Source organism: Neopsephotus bourkii, unplaced genomic scaffold (assembly GCF_033783945.1).
Source record: "Neopsephotus bourkii isolate Nb327-2 ecotype Australia unplaced genomic scaffold, CSIRO-AGI_Nbou_v1 NB_1184, whole genome shotgun sequence".
NCBI classification, from domain to species: Eukaryota; Metazoa; Chordata; class Aves; order Psittaciformes; family Psittacidae; genus Neopsephotus; species Neopsephotus bourkii.
In genome coordinates, this window is record NW_026901669.1 from 111473 (window position 1) to 131356 (window position 19884).

General features: G+C 41.3%; 1 protein-coding gene across 2 annotated transcripts in view; it reads left to right on the forward strand.

Moving 5' to 3' along the window:
* The window catches only part of GNE (glucosamine (UDP-N-acetyl)-2-epimerase/N-acetylmannosamine kinase), a 34173-nt gene extending 14797 nt beyond the window's left edge, over positions 1–19376 (forward strand). For both annotated transcript variants that reach the window (XM_061364062.1, XM_061364063.1), the window contains exons 4-12: positions 4056–4208; positions 4659–4871; positions 5537–5624; positions 8622–8832; positions 11193–11322; positions 14243–14464; positions 15370–15552; positions 16196–16312; positions 16997–19376. In XM_061364062.1, coding sequence (XP_061220046.1) covers positions 4056–4208; positions 4659–4871; positions 5537–5624; positions 8622–8832; positions 11193–11322; positions 14243–14464; positions 15370–15552; positions 16196–16312; positions 16997–17232 — 1553 coding nt within the window. In that variant the 3' untranslated portion in view covers positions 17233–19376. The remainder of the gene's footprint in view (positions 1–4055; positions 4209–4658; positions 4872–5536; positions 5625–8621; positions 8833–11192; positions 11323–14242; positions 14465–15369; positions 15553–16195; positions 16313–16996) is intronic.
* Positions 19377–19884: the final 508 nt, after the last annotated feature.

The window sequence follows — 19884 nt, forward strand, 5'->3', positions numbered from 1 at the left end:
ATCAAAAAATACAATTCCTTAAATCGGTTATTTCTCTGAGCTGAACAATTTAAAATGGAATCATGGAATCATAGAATAGTTAGGGTTGGAAAGGACCTTAAGATCATCTAGTTCCAACCCCACTGCCATGGGCACGGACACCTTGCTCTAAACCATATCACCCAAGGCCTCGTTCAGCCTGGCCTTGAACACTGCCAGGGATGGAGCATTCACAACCTCCCTGGGCAACCCAGTCCAGTGCCTCACCACCCTAACAGGAAAGAATTTGCTCCTTATATCCAATCTAAACTTCCCTTGTTCAAGTTTTAACCGATTACCCCTTGTCCTGTGACTACAGTCCCTAATGAAGAGTCCATCCCCAGCATCCCTGTAGTCCCCCTTCAGATACTGGAAGGCTGCTATGAGGTCTCCACGCAGCCTTCTCTTCTCCAGGCTGAACAGCCCCAACTTTCTTAGCCGATCTTTGAATGGGAGGTGCTGATCATTCCCGTGGCCCTCCTCTGGACTTGTTCCAACAGATCCATGTCCTTTTTTTGTTGAGGACACCAGAACTGAACACAATACTCCAAGTGAGGTCTCACAAGAGCAGAGTAGAGGGGCAGGATCACCTCCTTTGACCTGCTGGTCACTCTCCTTTTGATGCAGCCCAGGATACGGTTGGCTTTCTGGGCTGCAAGCACACACTGCTGGCTCATGTTCATTTTCTCATCGACCAGCACCCCCAAGTCCTTCTCCGCAGGGCTGCTCTGAATCTCTTCTCTGCCCAGCCGGTAGCTGTGCCTGAGATTGCTCCGACCCAGGTGTAGGATCTTGCACTTGGCATGGTTAAACTTCATGAGGTTGGCATCAGCCCACCTCACAAGCATGTTGAGGTCCCTCTGGATGGCATTCCTTCCCTCCAGCGTATCAACCGAACCACACAGCTTGGTGTAATCAGCAAGCTTGCTGAGGGCACACTCAATCCATTTGTCTATGTCAGCGAGAAAGATGTTAAACAAGACTGGTTCCAACACCGATTCCTGAGGGACACCACTCGTTACTGGTCTCCAGCTGGACATCGAGCCATTGACCACAACAATTTGTGTGCGGCCATCCAGCCAGTTCTTTATCCACCGAGTGGTCCATCCATCAAATTGATGTTTCTCCAATTTAGAAACAAGAATGTTGTGTGGGACAGTGTCGAACGCTTTACACAAATCCAGGTAGGTGACATCAACTGCTCTACTCCTGTCCATCACTTCTGTAGCCCCATCATAGAAGGCCACCAAATTGGTCAGGCAGGATTTCCCTTAGTGAAGCCACGGTGGCTGTCACCAAGCACCTTGTTGTTTTTCATGTGCCTTAGCATGCTTTCCAGGAAAATCTGCTCCAAGATTTTGCCAGGCACAGAGGTGAGACTGACTGGTCTGTAATTCCCTGGGTCATCCATTTTCCCCTTCTTGAAAATGGGGGTTATATTTCCCTTTTTCCAGTCGTTGGAAACTTCACCTGACTGCCATGATTTTTCAAATATGATGGTCAGCGGCTTAGCATCTTCATTTGCCAGCTCCTTCAGGACTCATGGATGGATTTCATCAGGACCCATGGACTTGTGCACGTTCAGATTTTTAAGATGGTCTCGAACCAATACCTCTCCTACAGTGGGCCCAAGGTCTTCATTCTCACAGTCCCTGCATCTGCCTTCCAAGACTTGGGTGGTGCGGTCAGAGCCTTTGCTAGAGAAGACTGAGGCAAAGAAGTCATTCAGAACGTCAGCCTTCTCCAAATCCTGCGTAGCTAGTTCACCTGAGAGCTTCCTGAGGGGGCCTACGTTCTCCCTAATCTGTTTTTTATTTGCTATGTACCTGTAGAATCCCTTCTTGTTATCCTTAATATCCCTAGCCAAGTTTAATTCTAACTAGGCCTTAGCTTTCCTAACCTGGTCTCTAGCTTCCTGGACAACATCCTTGTACTCATCCCAGGCCGCCTGTCCTTGCTTCCGCTTTGTATAAAATTATTTTTTCATTTGAATTTTCCTCAGGAGCTCCTTATCCATCCAAGGAGGTCTCCTGGCCCTCCTGCTGCACTTCCTTCTGGTTGGGATGCAACACTCCTGAGCTTGTATCAGGTGATCTTTGAAGACCAACCAAGAGTCTTGAGCCCCCTTGCCCTCTAGGGCTATATCCCATGGAACCTTACTAAACTTCCTTTTGAAGTTTAGGGCAGTGAGCTTGCTGCACACTCTTCTCACTGTCCTGAGGATCTGAAATTCAACCGTCTCGTGGTCGCTGCATTCAAGGCTGCCCTGCAGACCCACGTTTCCAATGAGCCCTTCCCTGTTGGTGAGCACAAGGTCAAGCATGGCACTTCTGCTTGTCAGTTCCTCTATTACTTGCAGAAGGAAGTTTTCTTCCACACAATAGAGGAACTTCCTGGATTGCTTGTGCCAGGCCGTACCGTCATTCCAACAGATGTCAGGGTGGTTGAAGTCACCCATGAGAACAAGGGCCTTTGAGCGTGAGGCTTTTCCTATCTGCCTGTAGCGTGCTTCATCTGCAGATTCCTCTTGATCAGGGGGTCTATAACATATCCCCACAGTAATGTCTCCCATCGCTGTTTTCCCTTTAACCCTGACCCACAAGCTCTCTATCAACTGCTCACCAGTCCCCAGACAGACATCCATACTCTCCAGCCTATCCCAAACATAAAGGGCAACTCCCCCTCCGCGCCTGCCAGGCCTGTCTTTTCTAAAGAGTCTGTAACCTTCCATTCAAACACTCCAGTCACAGGAGCCGTCCCACCATGTTTCTGTGATGCCTATAATATCATAGTCCCGTAGACGAGCACACATCTCTAATTCCTCTTGTTTGTTCCCCATGCTACGGGCATTTGTACAGAGGCATCTGAGCCGAGCTCCAAATGAAGCCAGCTCATTGGCTGGAGCAGCCAGAATATCTCTGCATTGCTCCGAGCATTTATTATAGGTGCTGGCAACTGACTGGGAGTGTTGGGATGGAGTGATGCCCCCCTCCCCCAACACATCTAGTTTAAAGCCTCCTTGACCAGTCTGGCAAGCCTCCTACCAAAACTGCTCTTCCCCTTCTTGTATCGGACCAGCTCCACCAGCCCCTGCTAGACTTGGCCTACAAACTTGGGTTCCATGTTCAAGACGCCCAAATCCCTGACTGTGACACCACCCTTTTAACCATTTATTAACCTGGCTAATCCTCCTAGCTTTTTTTAGGTCCTCCCCTGTGTCCTGGAGAATAGACGGAAAGACAATCTGAGCTCCAGAGCCCTTAACCACCTCTCCCAGGGTGCTGTAGTCCTTAAATAGTCTTGTATGAACCATTATTTTGATATAAAGGATGTATTTAAGTAGAATCAAAGCTGTTAAGGGCTAATTAAAAAAAATCAAGGTGAATTTATATTACAAACATTCTTTCGATGAATGTACTGCAACAGGACATGTGCCAAATGCTTTTCATGCTTCACTGACTTTAAATTGCTGTGGACAGCAGGGTTATGTGTTTTATCATTAACAAAAAAGTCGCCTGTACGGCACATTAACCTGTGTAGTTGGAAGCTGGAATGTTCTTAGATCAGTAGGTGAATATTTTTCAGATAAACGTTTTTATCAAATATACTAAATCAAGTATGACCGACTTTTTTAAAACAATGGGGATGGAGTCTTTGATTGAGGATGGACAACAGACAGAAAACCTGAGCAGCTTCAGGGGTTTCATGTTATTCCAGATTATCACTGATGTGAGAACAGGCTGTTGATCCTGTTACAGTCTTGCAGAACTTCAGATGTCAACCTGCAAGTTAAAGAGTTTGTTGGGGTTTAGGTAGTGGTCTCTAAAGTTCGAGACTTGCTTAGAGAGGCAAATACCAAGCTAGATCCTCCTGTTACCCTGTTGAGTTCTACTGTAGGATTAAAGTTTGTGCTAGATATCCCATTCAGTGCCTTGACTGATTAGGATTTCACAGCAGTAGTTTCAAAAGTATGTCTACAGTTCTTCCTGCTGTTCTGTGCCAATTAAAAAAACTTTTCTTGGACTCCATTTGGACAGGTGAAGATGTCAAAACCAGAGATTATATAGTTGCTCTGCAACATCCTGTAACCACAGATATTAAACATTCCTTAAAAATGTTTGAGCTGACACTAGATGCACTCATCTCCTTCAACAAGAGAACGCTTATTCTGTTCCCTAATGTGGATGCAGGTGAGTAAAATACCTTCACAACAGAGGGACATAGATTGTTTTTAAAGCATGTGTTGGTTCTTCTGGAGTGCTTTTATTCCTGAATTTCCAGCCAAATGGAAATAGCTGATAGTCTCAGCATCACATATGCATCTGCTGCACCTCCATCTTCACACTGCTGAAGCATGTTGCATCTTTTCAATGTGGGTAGGAAGATGAACGGAAACCATGTAGGAGCAATATTAGTGCCTCTTAACTAAAAACCACAAACAGATTTTTGCAGTGTATTTTGGGATCTAACCTGGGCTTACATGCCCAACTCCGCAATGTACACTGTGAGGATAAAAGGAGAACAAAAACAAATGAAAGCTGGTAACTCCATGAACTGCTGCGAGCTCCTTTGCATGTTCGGACTTTTATCAGTTAAAGATAGAACTTGAATCATTCATTCTACCTCTTGTTTTTCTGTAGGAAGCAAAGAGATGGTTCGGGTGATGAGGAAGAAGGGCATTGAACATCATCCCAACTTTCGGGCAGTAAAGCATGTCCCATTTGACCAGTTCATTCAGTTGGTTGCTCATGCTGGTTGTATGATTGGTAACAGCAGTTGTGGTGTCAGAGAAGTGGGAGCATTTGGTACACCTGTCATCAACCTGGGGACACGTCAGACAGGGAGAGAAACAGGTACCTCTTTGCTTGATGACTTTAATTTCCTCATGGTTCTGAGTTTTTTTCTTTCACAGGATAAAGTCAAGTGAATGCTTGAGAAAGGCCATCTCACAGTATCAGTGCAGCATAAGTTTTGACCCATTTTAAAACTTCACTGGCTACTCCTGTATGCTAGTGCTAGTGTGTGTTTTACCTAAGATAATGAGGCTTTTGTCTACAGACACGCTAAAATACGTACCCATCTGCGTTGGATTCCGTTTAGCAGAATAGGCAGCTAATTGTTTTGCCTTATAGCTAGTTTGATGTGTGACGTGTATTAAGATTGTGAATTTTTCACCACTTCAAGAAGTGACTGTATTGTGATATTTCACAGATATGACACAAATAGCCAGTTACCCTGTTTTTATTTGTGTGTTTTTAATTTAATAATAGAATTGTGTTGAAGGCTAATATTCTACTCTGCTGTGTTGTAATACATGACAGTGTGTCATAGGTGTCACCATGGTTTCTCTGGGAGCTAGGGGAGGCATGTAACTAATGAAAAGCCATGTTGATCTAACTGCAGTCTTCTTCCCTGCTCAGCAGAAATAAAAATAGTTCTTAAATTCTAAAGCAGTTCTTATCCCATACTGTAGTTTGAGGATCTGATCTGTCCTATTATGTCTACTTTTGTCATCTAGGTGAAAACGTTCTTCATGTTCGTGACGCTGACACACAGGATAAGATCCTGCATGCTCTGCAGCTGCAGTTTGGTAAACAGTACCCATGGTAAGTACATTCATCTTGCTTCATTGGAGGGCATGTTAAAGCAGGAGGGTAGAAGGCTTTTAGTCCTGAAGTGGTCACTGTATTTAGTCAGAGAGCTTTTAATGCATTAATCTGAGGTTAGTTTTTCATTTCACATACCTCATTCAGAATTACAGCGCAATGTCTGGTATGCAGATTGGTATTTGTAGAGCAAAATGTAACTAGTAATGTTTTGATAAAACTAGTAATTTAACATCCAACAGGAAGTTAAGAGAGCAAAATTCATGTGTTAGCTTAGACTAGGATGGTTAAGAGACCCCATCCCATTGGAGCAGCATGGGGAGAACACCCTGTCTGCCTACCTCTGACTTGTGCCTGAGGGGCACATGGCTTTATAGCTGGGTTGACCTCAGGGACGATAGACAGAGTCCTGAGTACAAGCTTCCAGGGGAGTTGCAGGACTGTAGCAAGATGCTTTCACAGTATCACAGTATGTTAGAGATTGGAAGGGACCTCAAAAGATCATCTAGTCCAGTCCCCCTGCCGGAGCAGGAACACCTAGATAAGGTTACACAGGAACGTGTCCAGGCAGGTTTTGAATGTCTCCAGAGAAGGAGACTCCACAACCTCCCTGGGCAGCCTGTTCCAGTGTTCTGTCACCCTCACTGAGAAGAAGTTTCTTCTCAAGTTTAAGTGGAACCTCTTGTGTTCCAGTTTGTACCCATTTCCCCTTGTCCTATCATTGTTTGCCACTGAGAAGAGCCTGGCTCCATCCTCGTGACACTTCCCCTTTATATATTTATATACACTAATAAGGTCACCCCTCAATCTCCTCTTCTCCAAACTATAGAGACCCAGCTCCCTCAGCCTCTCCTCATAAGGGAGATGCTCCACTCCCTTAATCATCTTAGTTGCCCTGCGCTGGACTCTCTCCAGCAGGTCCCTGTCCTTCTTAAACTGAGGGGCCCAGAACTGGACACAGTATTCCAGATGAGGTCTCACCAGGGCAGAGTAGAGGGGAAGGAGGACCTCTCTCGACCTACTAACCACCCCCCTTCTAATACACCCCAGGATGCCATTGGCCTTCTTGGCCACAAGGGCACAGTGTCGGCTCATGGTCATCCTGTCGTCCACTAGGACCCCCAGGTCCCTCTCCCCTACACTGCTCTCTAACAGGTCGTTCCCCAACCTATACTGGAACCTGGGGTTGTTCCTGCCCAGATGCAGGACTCTACACTTTCCCTTGTTATATTTCATCAAGTTATTCCCTGCCCAACTCTCCAGCCTGTCCAGGTCTCACTGGATGGCAGCACAGCCTTCTGGTGTGTCGGCCACTCCTCCCAGCTTAGTGTCATCAGCAAACTTGCTGATAGTACACTCAATTCCCTCATCTAAATCATTGATGAATATATTAAATAATACTGGTCCCAGTACCGACCCTTGAGGCACTCCACTAGATACAGGCCTCCAACTAGACTCCACCCCATAGACTACAACTCTCTGGCTTCTCTCCTTCAGCCAGTTCACAGTCCACCTCACTACCCGATCATCCAGACCACACTTCCTCAATTTAGGTGCAAGGATGCTGTGGGAGACTGTGTCAAACACTTTGCTGAAGTCAAGGTAGACCACATCCACTGCTCTGCCATCATCCATCCACCGTGTTATTTCCTCATAAAAGGCTATGAGATTGGTCAAGCATGACTTCCCCTTGGGGAAGCCATGTTGACTGCCCCTCATAACCCTCTTATCCTTGATATGCCTTAAGATGGCACCAAGGATAAGGTTTCCATCACTTTCCCAGGAATGGAGGTGAGGCTGACCGGTCTATAGCTACCCGGGTCCTCCTTCTTGCCCTTTTTGAAGACAGGAGTGACATTTGCTTTCCTCCAGTCCTCAGGCACCTCTCCCGTTTCCCAAGACTTGGTAAAGATGATGGAGAGCAGTCTAGCAATGACCTCCGCCAGTTCCCTCAGCACCCGCGGGTGCATCCCATCTGGACCCATGGATTTATGGATGTCCAGATTGCTCAACTGGTCTTTAACCCATTCCTCATCGACTAAGGCAGACCGCTCCGTTGACCTGTCTTCATCTGAGGTCTCAGAGGTACAGGGCTCTTCAGGACTGCCTCTGGCAGAGTAGAAAGAGACAAAGAAGGCATTCAGTAACTCTGCCATCTCTGTATCTTCTGTCACCAGGGCACCCGTCCCGTTCATCAGCGGGCCTACATTGCCTCTGGTGTTAATCTGCCATGTATTTGAAAAACCTCTTTCTGCTGTCCTTGAACCCTCTCGCTAGCTTTAATTCCAAGGAGGCCTTAGTCATCCTAGCTGCTTTCCTACATCCTCTAGCAGCAGCTTTATATTCCTCCCAAGTGGCCAGCTTTCCACTATTCTTCAACCATACAATATTAACCCCTCAGTTCTTTAACACAGAAGTTCTTGAAAACTTCAGGACATAGTATCAGTCTAGTTAAAGACAAGATTCAAAAAGAGTGTTTCTGAAGAATCTCAGTAGAGCAATAAAACTGAATTCTGTAATACCAAATGTTTGATACCATGTATGATGGTATGTTAAAACCAGACTTGCATGTTGAAAACTTGACATGACTGTACAGTGTATTATTATGTAGTTATCACCTGTGTCATAAGTACTTCTTATTTGGACTTGTAGCACAAATGTAAACTTCTGTAATTTTAGAGCTTTACTATATGGGTCCTTTCATTAAACTCTTAATATTATTCTTTTTTGGCATCATTAACGTTCCAATTTTCTACATTCCCTGTGTTGTATTCCAAAATGGAACTAATACCAAACTTGCACTATCTGTTGTATGATACTCAAACTGACACTGTCTGCCATATTCCATGACAGACACAAGTAGTTTGAACTGCACTATTGTTGTAATAGCCATATCATACTTTTGTAATGATAGTGTTGCAGCCGTCTGTCATATCAAGAACTTTATAGATTGGAGTGTTATTTCCAATTTAATTGATTGTTTTTTTTATATTATAGCTCAAAAATATATGGAGATGGTAATGCTGTTCCAAGGATTTTGAAGTTCCTTAAATCTATCAATCTCAAAGAGCCATTGCAAAAGAAATTCTGTTTTCCTCCTGTCAAGGATAATATCTCTCAAGATATTGACCATATTCTAGAGACACAGAGTGCTCTGGCTGTGGATCTAGGTGGAACAAATCTCCGAGTAGCAATTGTCAGTATGAAGGTAATGTCCTGTTGTGCTTTTAGACATTCTGCAAACTCCACTGGGCTTTGTGTTTCTGTTCTGCAGTGGATATAGGGGTTTACGATGCAAAAGAGCTCCAAAACAAAGCAGTCATACTGGCTTTTGCTTTTGAAAGATAATACGGATTTTTCCCTTTACTGTACGATTGGTTGCGCCTTTCATACAGTCTCAATACAAGTTGCCTGCTGGTTTACTCTTATGAGACTGCTGTTAAACTAGCAAAGCCCTCCCTCTGCAGGGAGCCATACAGACCTCATATGATAGGACCACTTTCATATGCGTTGGTTCCCCATAAAAGGTGACTTAGTCACCTTGTACCTTTTTACATGTCAAGTGAAAAAGGGAGAGACTCCAAGAGCAGTCTTTTTACTTCCCCATTGCCTTACATGGCCATGTAATGGGCACACAGAACCAATCTGAGCAACAGCCAGCATTTAGCAAAGCTGAGGGAAAGTGGGTAGGTTCGGGATAACAGAGCTTTGCATCTCTTCTACGAAGAGAAGAACAGCCAGAGATCAAAAAAAATTCTCTTTATATTCCTGCTTGGAAATACAGTACTGAGCCTCAGCTGGAACAGTGGTCACTATAATGCATCACACCCCAGAGATGTAGCTCACTTAGAGAGAGAATCAGGAGAAAAACCAGCAATAATTATTACAAACATGGAAAACAGGGAGAAGTTGAAGAAACTAGAATTGCTTAGAGAATACTGACAGAAAAAAAAAGTAGCCTTCAGAATGTAAAAGCCTTTTCGATTAAGAGAAAAATGAGATTCATGTGTGCATGAACAAGCAGTAAAGTATATAAAAACAGCGGAATGAAAAATTATTTAAGTTTTTCTTACTATCTAGCTTAGCTGTCAATGCAAGAAAGGGCTGGAACAGATAGTCTGGAAGGATATGATGTTTTCATTGCTGAAATGATAAGAAAACATTTAAAAAGGTCTCAAAACCAGCTGAATTTTAGGTTTTTGATCTGCATTGGGAAAGAGTGGTGAATTTGAGTTGTTTGATGCTCTTCTAAAAATCCTATCAGGGCTTGGCTGGTTGGTTGTTTTCTTTAAATCAGAGTGAGAAGGGTCAGACTTTCAAAATAAAATTTATACAACAGATGTAAGCATTTAACAGGAGATGGCAGAGTTGAAGGTGTATTTCTTTTCATGAAGAAAAAAATTAGTTTCTCCTTTTAAAAGCTGTTGTCTGCTGATGTTTGCTGCAGCCTTGTCTTCCAGGATAATTTCCTCTTGATTCCTCTTACCCTCCAAAACAAAAGTGAAGAGGAAACAACCATAAAAAGTCCTCAGTCCAAACCATTCTATTATGGTGCTGAGATGGTGGGATCTAATTCTCAGACCACTGACATCTTGGAATTTTCTGTGTTGTTTTGTCAACAATGATTCAGGCATGTTGCACATAAACTTTTGTTATGCCTTTTTGCTTAGTTGTATTAATACACTGCTATTCACTTAGATATACTGTAAAGTACAAGGGATATAATAGGGAGAATATTATTGCTAAGCAGCACATTTTCTGCAGTTTCCTGGCCTAATCCTGTAACTTTCACATTATGTTAAGATTAGTTACTTACTACCCATGGATTCAGGCATCATCATGAATGCTTTCATAACCACTGTAAGACTCCAGAGGTTGAAAATAATCCTTTCCTCCTGGACCCTCCCTCCCCCATACAACATACATCATAGAAGATGCAACTCCAGAAATACTTCCAGTGACTCAGAAGTACAATTGCTGGGAAGAAAAGTTATTTCTGAACAGATAGGAAATGTGGCATTGAAATGTCTAGCATTTCTGTCTGTCTGATTCTCTCCTGCTGGTAAAAGATTAGTGTCTGTGACACATGCAAAACCTTCTTGTAGTCAGATTGGAAACATTTTGTTCTTCAAGTACTGTGGGATTTCTGTCCTTCGTAGCAATTGCTGCTCTCTTCCTCTTTTTTCCTTTTTTTAAATACTTTAATGTTGAGCTTAATTGCATTGCTGTATCATGGTTTACTCCTAGTAACAGTTTCAGTAGCTCCTGTAATATGTTTGCTTACACAATCCATGTGTTACTTCCAATATCTATTGTATTTCACATGGGGTGTTGATCACAGTAGCAGAATGTAATGTCTGATCTTGCAAAATTGTCCCTCAAGAGTTGTCAGGAATCTTGCACAGAACAGCCTGTAAGACCAAGATCTAAGGCATGCAGCTCTATTATTTTTCCAAGGAGACAAGTTATGACTGTTCATTTTCAAGTTGATCTCTAGTTTAAAGTGAAAAGAAGTTTCATCATGAAGTACATTTCTGTGGGGTACCTTTTGTTGGTTTTAATTTCTAGGGTGAAATAGTTAAGAAGTATACTCAGCTTAACCCTAAAACTTATGAAGACAGACTAGAACTGATTCTAAAGATGTGTGTGGAGGCTGCGTCAGAGGCAGTAAATGTGAACTGCAGAATTTTGGGAGTAGGTAAGTTAACAAACACTAACTTTGTCTTTTCATCCAAGTTTTTCGACATGAAATGAAATCGCTACTGGTTAATTTAAAACACCTTTCTGAAACAGATTTTGTCTATCTTAAGCTCTTAAATTATATTCTTCACACACATACTTTTTTAAATGTCTGAAAATGAGAGGCTGACTGCAAAGACTGAAGTTGTTCCAGTCTGCAACAGCAATGAAAGCAATCTGAGTTATATCTAAACTATATCTAAAATGTGTGATGTATAGACTTTGTGTAGATTTTCCCTGCAGTCTCAGAATGATGAATCAGATATTTAGAATATATTGAAAAGCTCTTGAAACAAACGCAGCTGAATCCTGTACTGCCTGTGAGCCTTTCCTCATGGCCAGGATCAGGTGCAGCAGAAGTCTCAGTTGCACGAGAGCAGACGAAAAAGGCTAAAACCTTAGATTAAATCTGCAGCTAACAAAGACAAAAGCAGACTTTTTGTTCCTTTCAAGTTTACTTACACTGTAGTATAGTTTCAAGTTAAACTTTGTTTTTATACAAGGCAGAAATCAGTTAATGATGATGGGGGCTTTGGTCTTAGATACTACAGTATATTAATGTGACCATGATTTTTGAAAAGGACATAAAATCCTCATTTAAGCTAAGAAATGCTCCAAAAGAGAAGTAGTTTGCTCCAGACAAAAGCTTGCTCGAATCACACAGTATGAAGAAAAGTTAATTTGAACTTCTATTAAAAGTATTTTTTCAAAACAATGTTAAGTACACAAAGCTGTAGGGAGAAATACGTCAGCCCTTCAAACCAAATCCTCCAGATTACACAGTGGGATACACATGACTTAACCACCCTGATTATCGTGTCCTAATGCTAAATCTAAAACCTCACAGTCCCTGTGGAGAGGATGGTGATCTCTGCAGTGCTCTACTATTGGAGATACCGAAGAAAATTTTACAGTCAGCTACACTTATTATGGTAATGAAACAGTAAACTGGTTTACAGAGGTTTACATGTTGGGGAAAAAAACTTGCCTTTTGTTTGTCATTTTACGGAAATTACAGTCTTATTTATTCTTCAGTGCCCTTCCCTCTGCAACTCATTCTTTACAGTTCAATTACTGACTTATGAGGGGAAAAGTTGTACCACAGAATAAAAAATTTCTCACCTGGATATTTCTATTAGCTGTTCTTTGCCACATGCAGACTCATAGTTTGAATCGGAATACTAGCTGAAATTGAAAGTTCTTTTTAAAGAATGGCATGTAATTCCTTTGGGAATAATTAATGTATTAGATTCTAGTCATTTCCTTAAGATTAATAATCATAAAAAGGAGAGTTCCCGTAACTTTGGAGAAATTTTTGCAAGACCGAGCAGAAGGGCTGGGGTTAATCATGGACTTTATCAGTAACACTGGATTTCTTCCAGCTGTCATAGGTAAGGGCAGAAGTAATAGCCACTGGAAATGAAGAAGCAGGAAGAGCTAGCAGAAAGCAGTGAAAAAAAAAGTGCTTTCCTCCGTTTAGTCCTATAAACTGCTGTCTGCACTCAAAATACTGTGTACATGAGCATAAATTTGATTGAAGAGCTCTCACTAATACAAAACAGGTTTGCAGGGTGGTTAAAAATTAGGACTCTGGAAAAAATGTAATTTTCAATATCTTTTTGTAACGATCATCAAACAAGTTTAGATTGCAACAGCTGTGCAGTTAGTTTTAGTTTTGTTACATTTGGTGGGTTGTTTTTTTCTTTTTTCACTCGATTTATATTAAAAACAGCATTCTGAAAATGGGGGAAATTAAAGACTACCAGGCAAAATAAACTAGCAGCTGTTACTGATGTTTTGGGGGTTTTGTTGTTTTTACTTTTATAAAACAAAGGAGACCCAGATCTATATACAAATGATAGAAGTACTTAGGAAAGCTGTATCTTTATATATATCTAATATAGCTATTATTTGCTATATTAGGCAGTATTTAAGTTACCTTTCTGGAGGTGATAGTAGAGAAAAGAAGATGAAGAGATAACTTCTGCTAGTTCCTATAGCTGTTTACATCAGTTACAGAATCATGGCATTTAGACATGTTCTACTAAGCTGTTGCCGAGTTAGCAACTAAGCTAACTCCTCCCCCAGGCTTTTAATATTCAATTCAGCTGTTTTCCCTGTTGCTTACGTGGCTGCTGTCTATTACAGTATTAACCCTGTGACTGTTTTATTTTTGTCTGAGCATCTTTAGATAAGGGACACAATTATATAATCTCTGTACAAGAATAATACATAAAATGTTCAAACTTTTTTGTCCAGAACTAAATACATCCATAATAGAGTGTCTTTTTGAAATGTCCTGACAGAGTCCATTAACTTTGGAAGCATCTCCAGCTAGAGAAAGCTGGTTTGGCTAATAATGCCTATTACTAACCATTACCCTGTTCAGTACAGTACTGAAAAGCAGTGTATTTTTTAAGTAGAAATCACTACTCCAAGTCCAGCTATTATATTTAGTCATTCTAAATCTTGAGATTTACAGGAAATTTCAGGACAGTTCTACTGTTCCAGGGTTTTAACAATTTATTTTGTACAGTTTGTTTTTGTATGTCTTTCATACATGACTAAAAAGAAACACAAGTATTATGTGATTTGCTGAAATCTTGCCTGAAGTAAGAACATTAACTCTCTGACTAACACTAACCATTACCTATTTAGTTAGTCTTAAGATAATGGGTGCATTGTGATTCGAGCAATGGAGTTCTACGTATTACTTTTACGTGCCAGAAATTGCACTGACTTAGAAATTTGTATTTTCACAGTCTGCTTCAAAGCCTCATACTAGAAGAACAAATAATTGTCACTGAAAAGAGAAAAACAATTATTTATTTAAGTGTAATGCAGACTTAATTTTTGTATCTGGTATTTCTGGGACTTAGGTATTTCCACAGGTGGACGGGTAAACCCCCGAGAAGGAATTGTGCTCCATTCTACAAAACTCATTCAGGAGTGGAGCTCTGTGGACCTCAGAACTCCAATATCTGATGCTCTGCACCTGCCAGTCTGGGTGGACAATGATGGAAACTGTGCTGCTCTAGCAGAAAGGAAATTTGGTCATGGAAAAGGAATAGAAAATTTTGTAACACTCATTACTGGTACAGGTGGGTATGTTATTATAGTAACTCAGGGGCTCAGCTGATCTTAAAAGCACAAACACCACCACTCTGCTAGGAAAATATTATTAGATTGTTAATATTAGGTTCTTAAACCAAAAATCCTTTTGCCACTATATCTATTTGTTTCTTTTAGGGTACTTTTTAATAGATTCAGGGAATTGAAACCTTTTGCATAGTATAAGCTTCTTGATAAAAGAAGTTACGATGATACAGCTGTGCAGGCTAAGCATTTTTTCAAAATTGGGGAAATCTGAGCAACTTTAGCTGGAGTAACTTTGCTTTTTTCAGCTTTATAGCTTAGTTCTCTTCCAGCTGCAGGGACGCAAGTCAGCTCAGGATGTATATTTAGGAGATGAGGAACTGAATAGAAGATATGCTTATTATAGCTCAGATTCAAATGTGGGGTAACTTTTTTTATTTGTTAAGCACATGAATCCACCCACGGTTTGGGAAGGGGCAGTAGAGCATTGCAGATTTAAATGTCCTGGCTTTTTAGCACACAGGTTTAGCTGTCTAAATACAGCATTAAAACATCTCCTGTGACATGCAAAATTGTAAGGCCACTTGAAAGGTTAGTTTTGTGCATAGAAAGCACGGCTCACAAGCTTGAAAGAGCTGTCAGTACCATCCATATGCTTCTTAAGAAAGGAGCTTTATATAACCATTCTGATATCCATGTGAACATGAGGGAGCTGTGAGTGTGGTTATCAGGTGTGTCAAACAGAGAACAGTTCTTCAATAACTGTAATTTTCAGTTTCCAGTGCAGAAGATCACAGATGCACATATTTTGTCTTGTCTGTATTAGAATAAGCAAATGTCAGTCTACTGCCCAATTGGGACCTTTAAAACCTGTTTGATTTTTGTATATTTTTTTTCCTAATCTTTGCAGGAATTGGAGGTGGAATCATTCATCAACATGAATTGATCCATGGCAGTTCTTTCTGTGCTGCTGAGCTTGGGCATATTGTTGTATCTTTAGATGGACCAGAGTGCCTGTGTGGTAGCCAAGGATGTATAGAAGCATATGCCTCTGGGATAGCATTACAGAGAGAAGCTAAGAAACTGCATGATGGTATCTGTGTACTTTATTTCTGAAAACTTGATTGCTAAATTTCAGCATAAAAAGACATTTGCAAAGATGACATTAAGAAAAAAAGACTTGGCATCTTTTTGTAGGAGTACAGTCAACCAGACAGGGTTCCTCCGTAAGGCCACCCAGGAGGCACCACAACCTGCATAGCACAATGGAGTTCTTTTTCAGTAGTGGCAGTACCCAAGCAAGCCACATTTAGAACGTCTCAAAGTTAACAGAAGCAAGTAGTAGACTTTAGTCTCTCCCTTTTAAGCATGCTGTAAGGTAAATCTGACAGGCATTCTGTGAGGTTTGGTTTCACAGTGATTGTCTTTCAGCAGTGGCTTCTCAGTCTTTGAGAACATTTGTATTTTTTTTTACAAAGCTTTGGGGATGACAGTACTAGTGAAATAATTATACTGTAACTGTTTGAATTTGATGCCTTGGTTCTGCAAGCAGTTCCCTGACTAACACAGCTGTGACCACTTACCTAAACTCAGGGTTGGACAGATGGGTGAGGATTCAGACTTCAGTATGCAAGTAAAAGAGATGTAAAGATCTTAAGTGCTTGTTTGTCACCCTCCATGTCTTCACTTAACACATCACCATGTTTTTCTCTTGGCTTTCTCTTATCTTCAAATAGAGGATCTGCTTTTAGTAGAAGGAATGTCAGTGAAGACAGAGGAAGTTGTTAGCGCTGCACATCTCATTCAAGCAGCTAAACTGGGGAACTCAAAAGCAGACAGCATCCTCAGAACAGGTGAGAACACATCCCAAAGGGTGGAACCTTCCTATTACTGTATTTTCAGGAATATGGAAATGGTAATGACCTGTAACGCTACAAACACAACTTGGGGCCTCGCTATAAAAAAATTACTAATGGCAGTGAAATGTTAAATATAAAAATTGAATAAATTGTGAGCAGAAGTGTGTAATAAAAGTGTTCAATTAGAAGATGAAACGTTTCTGCAAAGATCAACAAACATATTGGAAAATCTGAGGACATTTCTTTGTAGGGAAGTGAACGGCTAGTCTGAGCAAGCAAAGACAATTTACATACTATTTTGTGTGGGATAGTTTACTATTTTACTAGCTTTAAAGACAAGCCTCTTCCTCATACATAGCTAATAGCATTAAGATGGTAGAGTAATACTTTCCTATTTTATCTTAGCTTACAAGTTTATGGTAATGATTTGCTTTGCCTTTCGCATCCGTATAATTGAATAATGCATTATTGTGCAATAAGATTGCCTTTTTTATCTTTTACTTTCCGAAGAAAAGTTAATGGCAAACTCATATTGTCTGCAACACTATAAGCTCAAAACTAACTGCCATATGAAATAGAACACTTTCCTGACAGTGTCATTTGCTGCTAACAGACCTGTTTCAACTGCTGATGCCTGGACTGCTTTGAGTATTCTCAATTTCTCTTTTATCTTTTCAGCGGGGACAGCATTAGGCCTTGGAGTTGTGAACATTCTGCACACCATGAACCCATCTCTTGTGATCCTTTCTGGAGTTCTAGCTAGCCACTATGTTAATGCTGTCAAAGATGTGATAAATCAACAGGCTCTGTCCTCTGTTAAAACTGTGGATGTGGTGGTCTCAAATCTAGCAGATCCTGCTCTTCTTGGAGCTGCTAGCCTGGTACTGGATTATACTACACGTAGAATATACTAGGTACCTGGAAGAATGACAGAAATGGTCTATTCAGATTCCTAATGGGTGGAGGGAATACTTTGCCCCAGATTTTTATTTGACGAGAGCAGCTGCTGATTCAGAGTAGTGTTCTGAACAGTTAAGTGACTACTTCAGCATTTCCTATTTGAGGTATTACGTTTTTGTATTTTGCCTAAAGTTTATCTGAATTCATAGGAACTGATGTACAATTCTGTTGTTTTTAATCTTAAACCCTTTCTGGGGGTGAGCCTGTATGTTGCTTTTAAGTGTATCTGAATTATTTATGAGAGTATCTTGATGTACGGTGGGGAATGTTGGTATGGTGTGTCTAACTATAGCTGACACGTGGGGATCCATATCTCATTTTCCACCTATGTGAAATGAGAAGGCTACAAGGTGACCAGCTTTTCCGTTTTCAGGCTTCCACCCACAAAATAAACACAGTGTAATCACCAATAGCAGGTAATAGTTTCAACAGTGGCTGGAAACAAGGAAAGTTGCCTCTACAATCAGAAAAGCTGCATCCAGAAATTGTGGTTCATTAAGGAGCTGGTAGAGGCAGTTATTTATTTTTATTACATCATTTTTAGAGGGCAGAGTCCCATTTTGGAGTCTTTGCACATGAAGGAAAAACACAATGGTCTACAGAGCTTACAGCCTGCAGAGTAGTCCAACCACACTGACCGGTATAGCAGTGAGCATCTTTGTCCTCTGGCTATGGCCAGCAGTAAATTATTTCAGTTTTATTGTTTAGGATTTCCTCAAGGGACTCAGTCCAGTACTTTGGCAAATGAGCAGAGAGGGTACTTTTTATTCTGTGGCAGCCTGTTAGCTGGATTTCAGCTCTGTCTCACATCTGATCATAAAGACTCTACTTTTCAAGAAAACTCTTTCAGTGCAGTGACACAGGGCCTCTCCTCAGCAGCTCTGGTGACTGGAGGTACGCTGTTCTTGTCCTGCATTCACCATCAGATCACAGGATGGAAAGTCAAATCTGAGCCTCATCCTCACCTTCAAGACATTGGGAAGGCTGGGAGCAAAGTTTCTGAAATGCCAATGAAGGTTTGCCTGGCTAAATCACGGTCCTTCTTGATATATGGCTCTGTCTTTATTCAGCTGGTTTTCAGCACACTTCCAAGATACTGTAGTAATAACTAATTGAAACAAGGAGAAATTAGAGAACAGACTCATCTAGCTAACGGGCCATCCCAGAAAGAAGGTACCTGTGGAGAACAGTCACAAAACCATCCTCTCTCATGCATTTAATGGTTTGTTTTGACATCTGACTCAGCCACTGATGATATTCTCAGAAGCTAGTACTAGTACTTTAGGGGAATTAGAAGAGGCTCTTTCCACATTCAGACTTCTGCAACTATAATGAACCAGTTTTCTGCAACCACTGCCCTCTGCTGCACAATAATCTTAGCCTGAATAGCTGTTAGTGGTGAACGACTCCAGTGGCTAATTCTGGGATATAATCTACACAAGTTGCCTTCACTTCATCCTCTCTTACACAAGGAATGCTTACTGAGAACTTGCATCTTTACAGCTGATTTTAGAACCACCGGATCTCCTTGATGTTTCCAGGAATAACACTGCAGCCTCTATACCATAGTTTTTCTCAGAATCAGCAAATACTGGCTCTTAACCATTTGCGAAGTTGTAGTAGGCTTTGTGGCACCAAGGGTTCTTACTTCTTTTCCCTTTTTGTCTTGGTTTACTTGGTGATTCCTATTGACTTCAGTACCAGAACGGCAGCTCCTCAAGTGGGTCAAGGAGAAATAGCCTCTAGCATCATAAGTAATCCTGAATAAAAATGGGACCAGACTTTTGCTTTCCAGACCTTGTGAAGTTCTGTATTTTTCCTGTCTCTATTTCAGATATGTTTTTCCTCAGAAGCTGAAGGGAGGGTGCAGGCACAAAGAGACTAAAACACATCTGAAAAGTTTTCTGTAAACACCTTTAATGTTTTGTGTTTTTAAGAAACTGGTTAAGTGTATTTGAAAACATTGGGGGATTTTTTGTCAACTGGACAAGAAGCTGCTGCATATGTGCATGTGGTGCAGAAGTCCTTGCAGTTTTCCCTGAGAAGTTTGTGGGTTTATAAAGTTAGAAAGAATTAAAAAATCATATTTAATAGCATAGTAGTGCTTTTACTTGGTTTTCCTTCCTTCCCTGTTCAGAAACCTCCCTTACATTTCAGGGGCTTTCATGTGGACCAGAGGTTTTAGGGACATGAGGTCCAAATGGTATCTTTCCAACCCCAGGGGAAGTGAACATCAGATGCTCACAGAACATCTGCAGGACTGTGTGATCCCTGTTTACTTGTTGCTGGCACTGTCTCCTTTGGAACAGCCAATACCATGGAAGTCATAACTCCAGTGACAACAAATCTTTACATCCATTTTCAGGAGGAAAGAAGGGGAGTAAAAACATAAGACAATGGCCAGAATCTCCTTCCCAGCTGTTACCACCATTTGAGAGCTTAAAGCTGCAGTGTGTTCTCATTACCTGCCTATCTATCTGTTGGAGGAGGAGGTTAGCTTTTGCAGGCAGTATCCTAACTGCTGAAGCTTTAGCAAGTGTGCCACTTTCCAGCCCTTAAAACAGAACTGCATAGGACACTTGAGCTTGGGTAGGGGGAGACCTCTC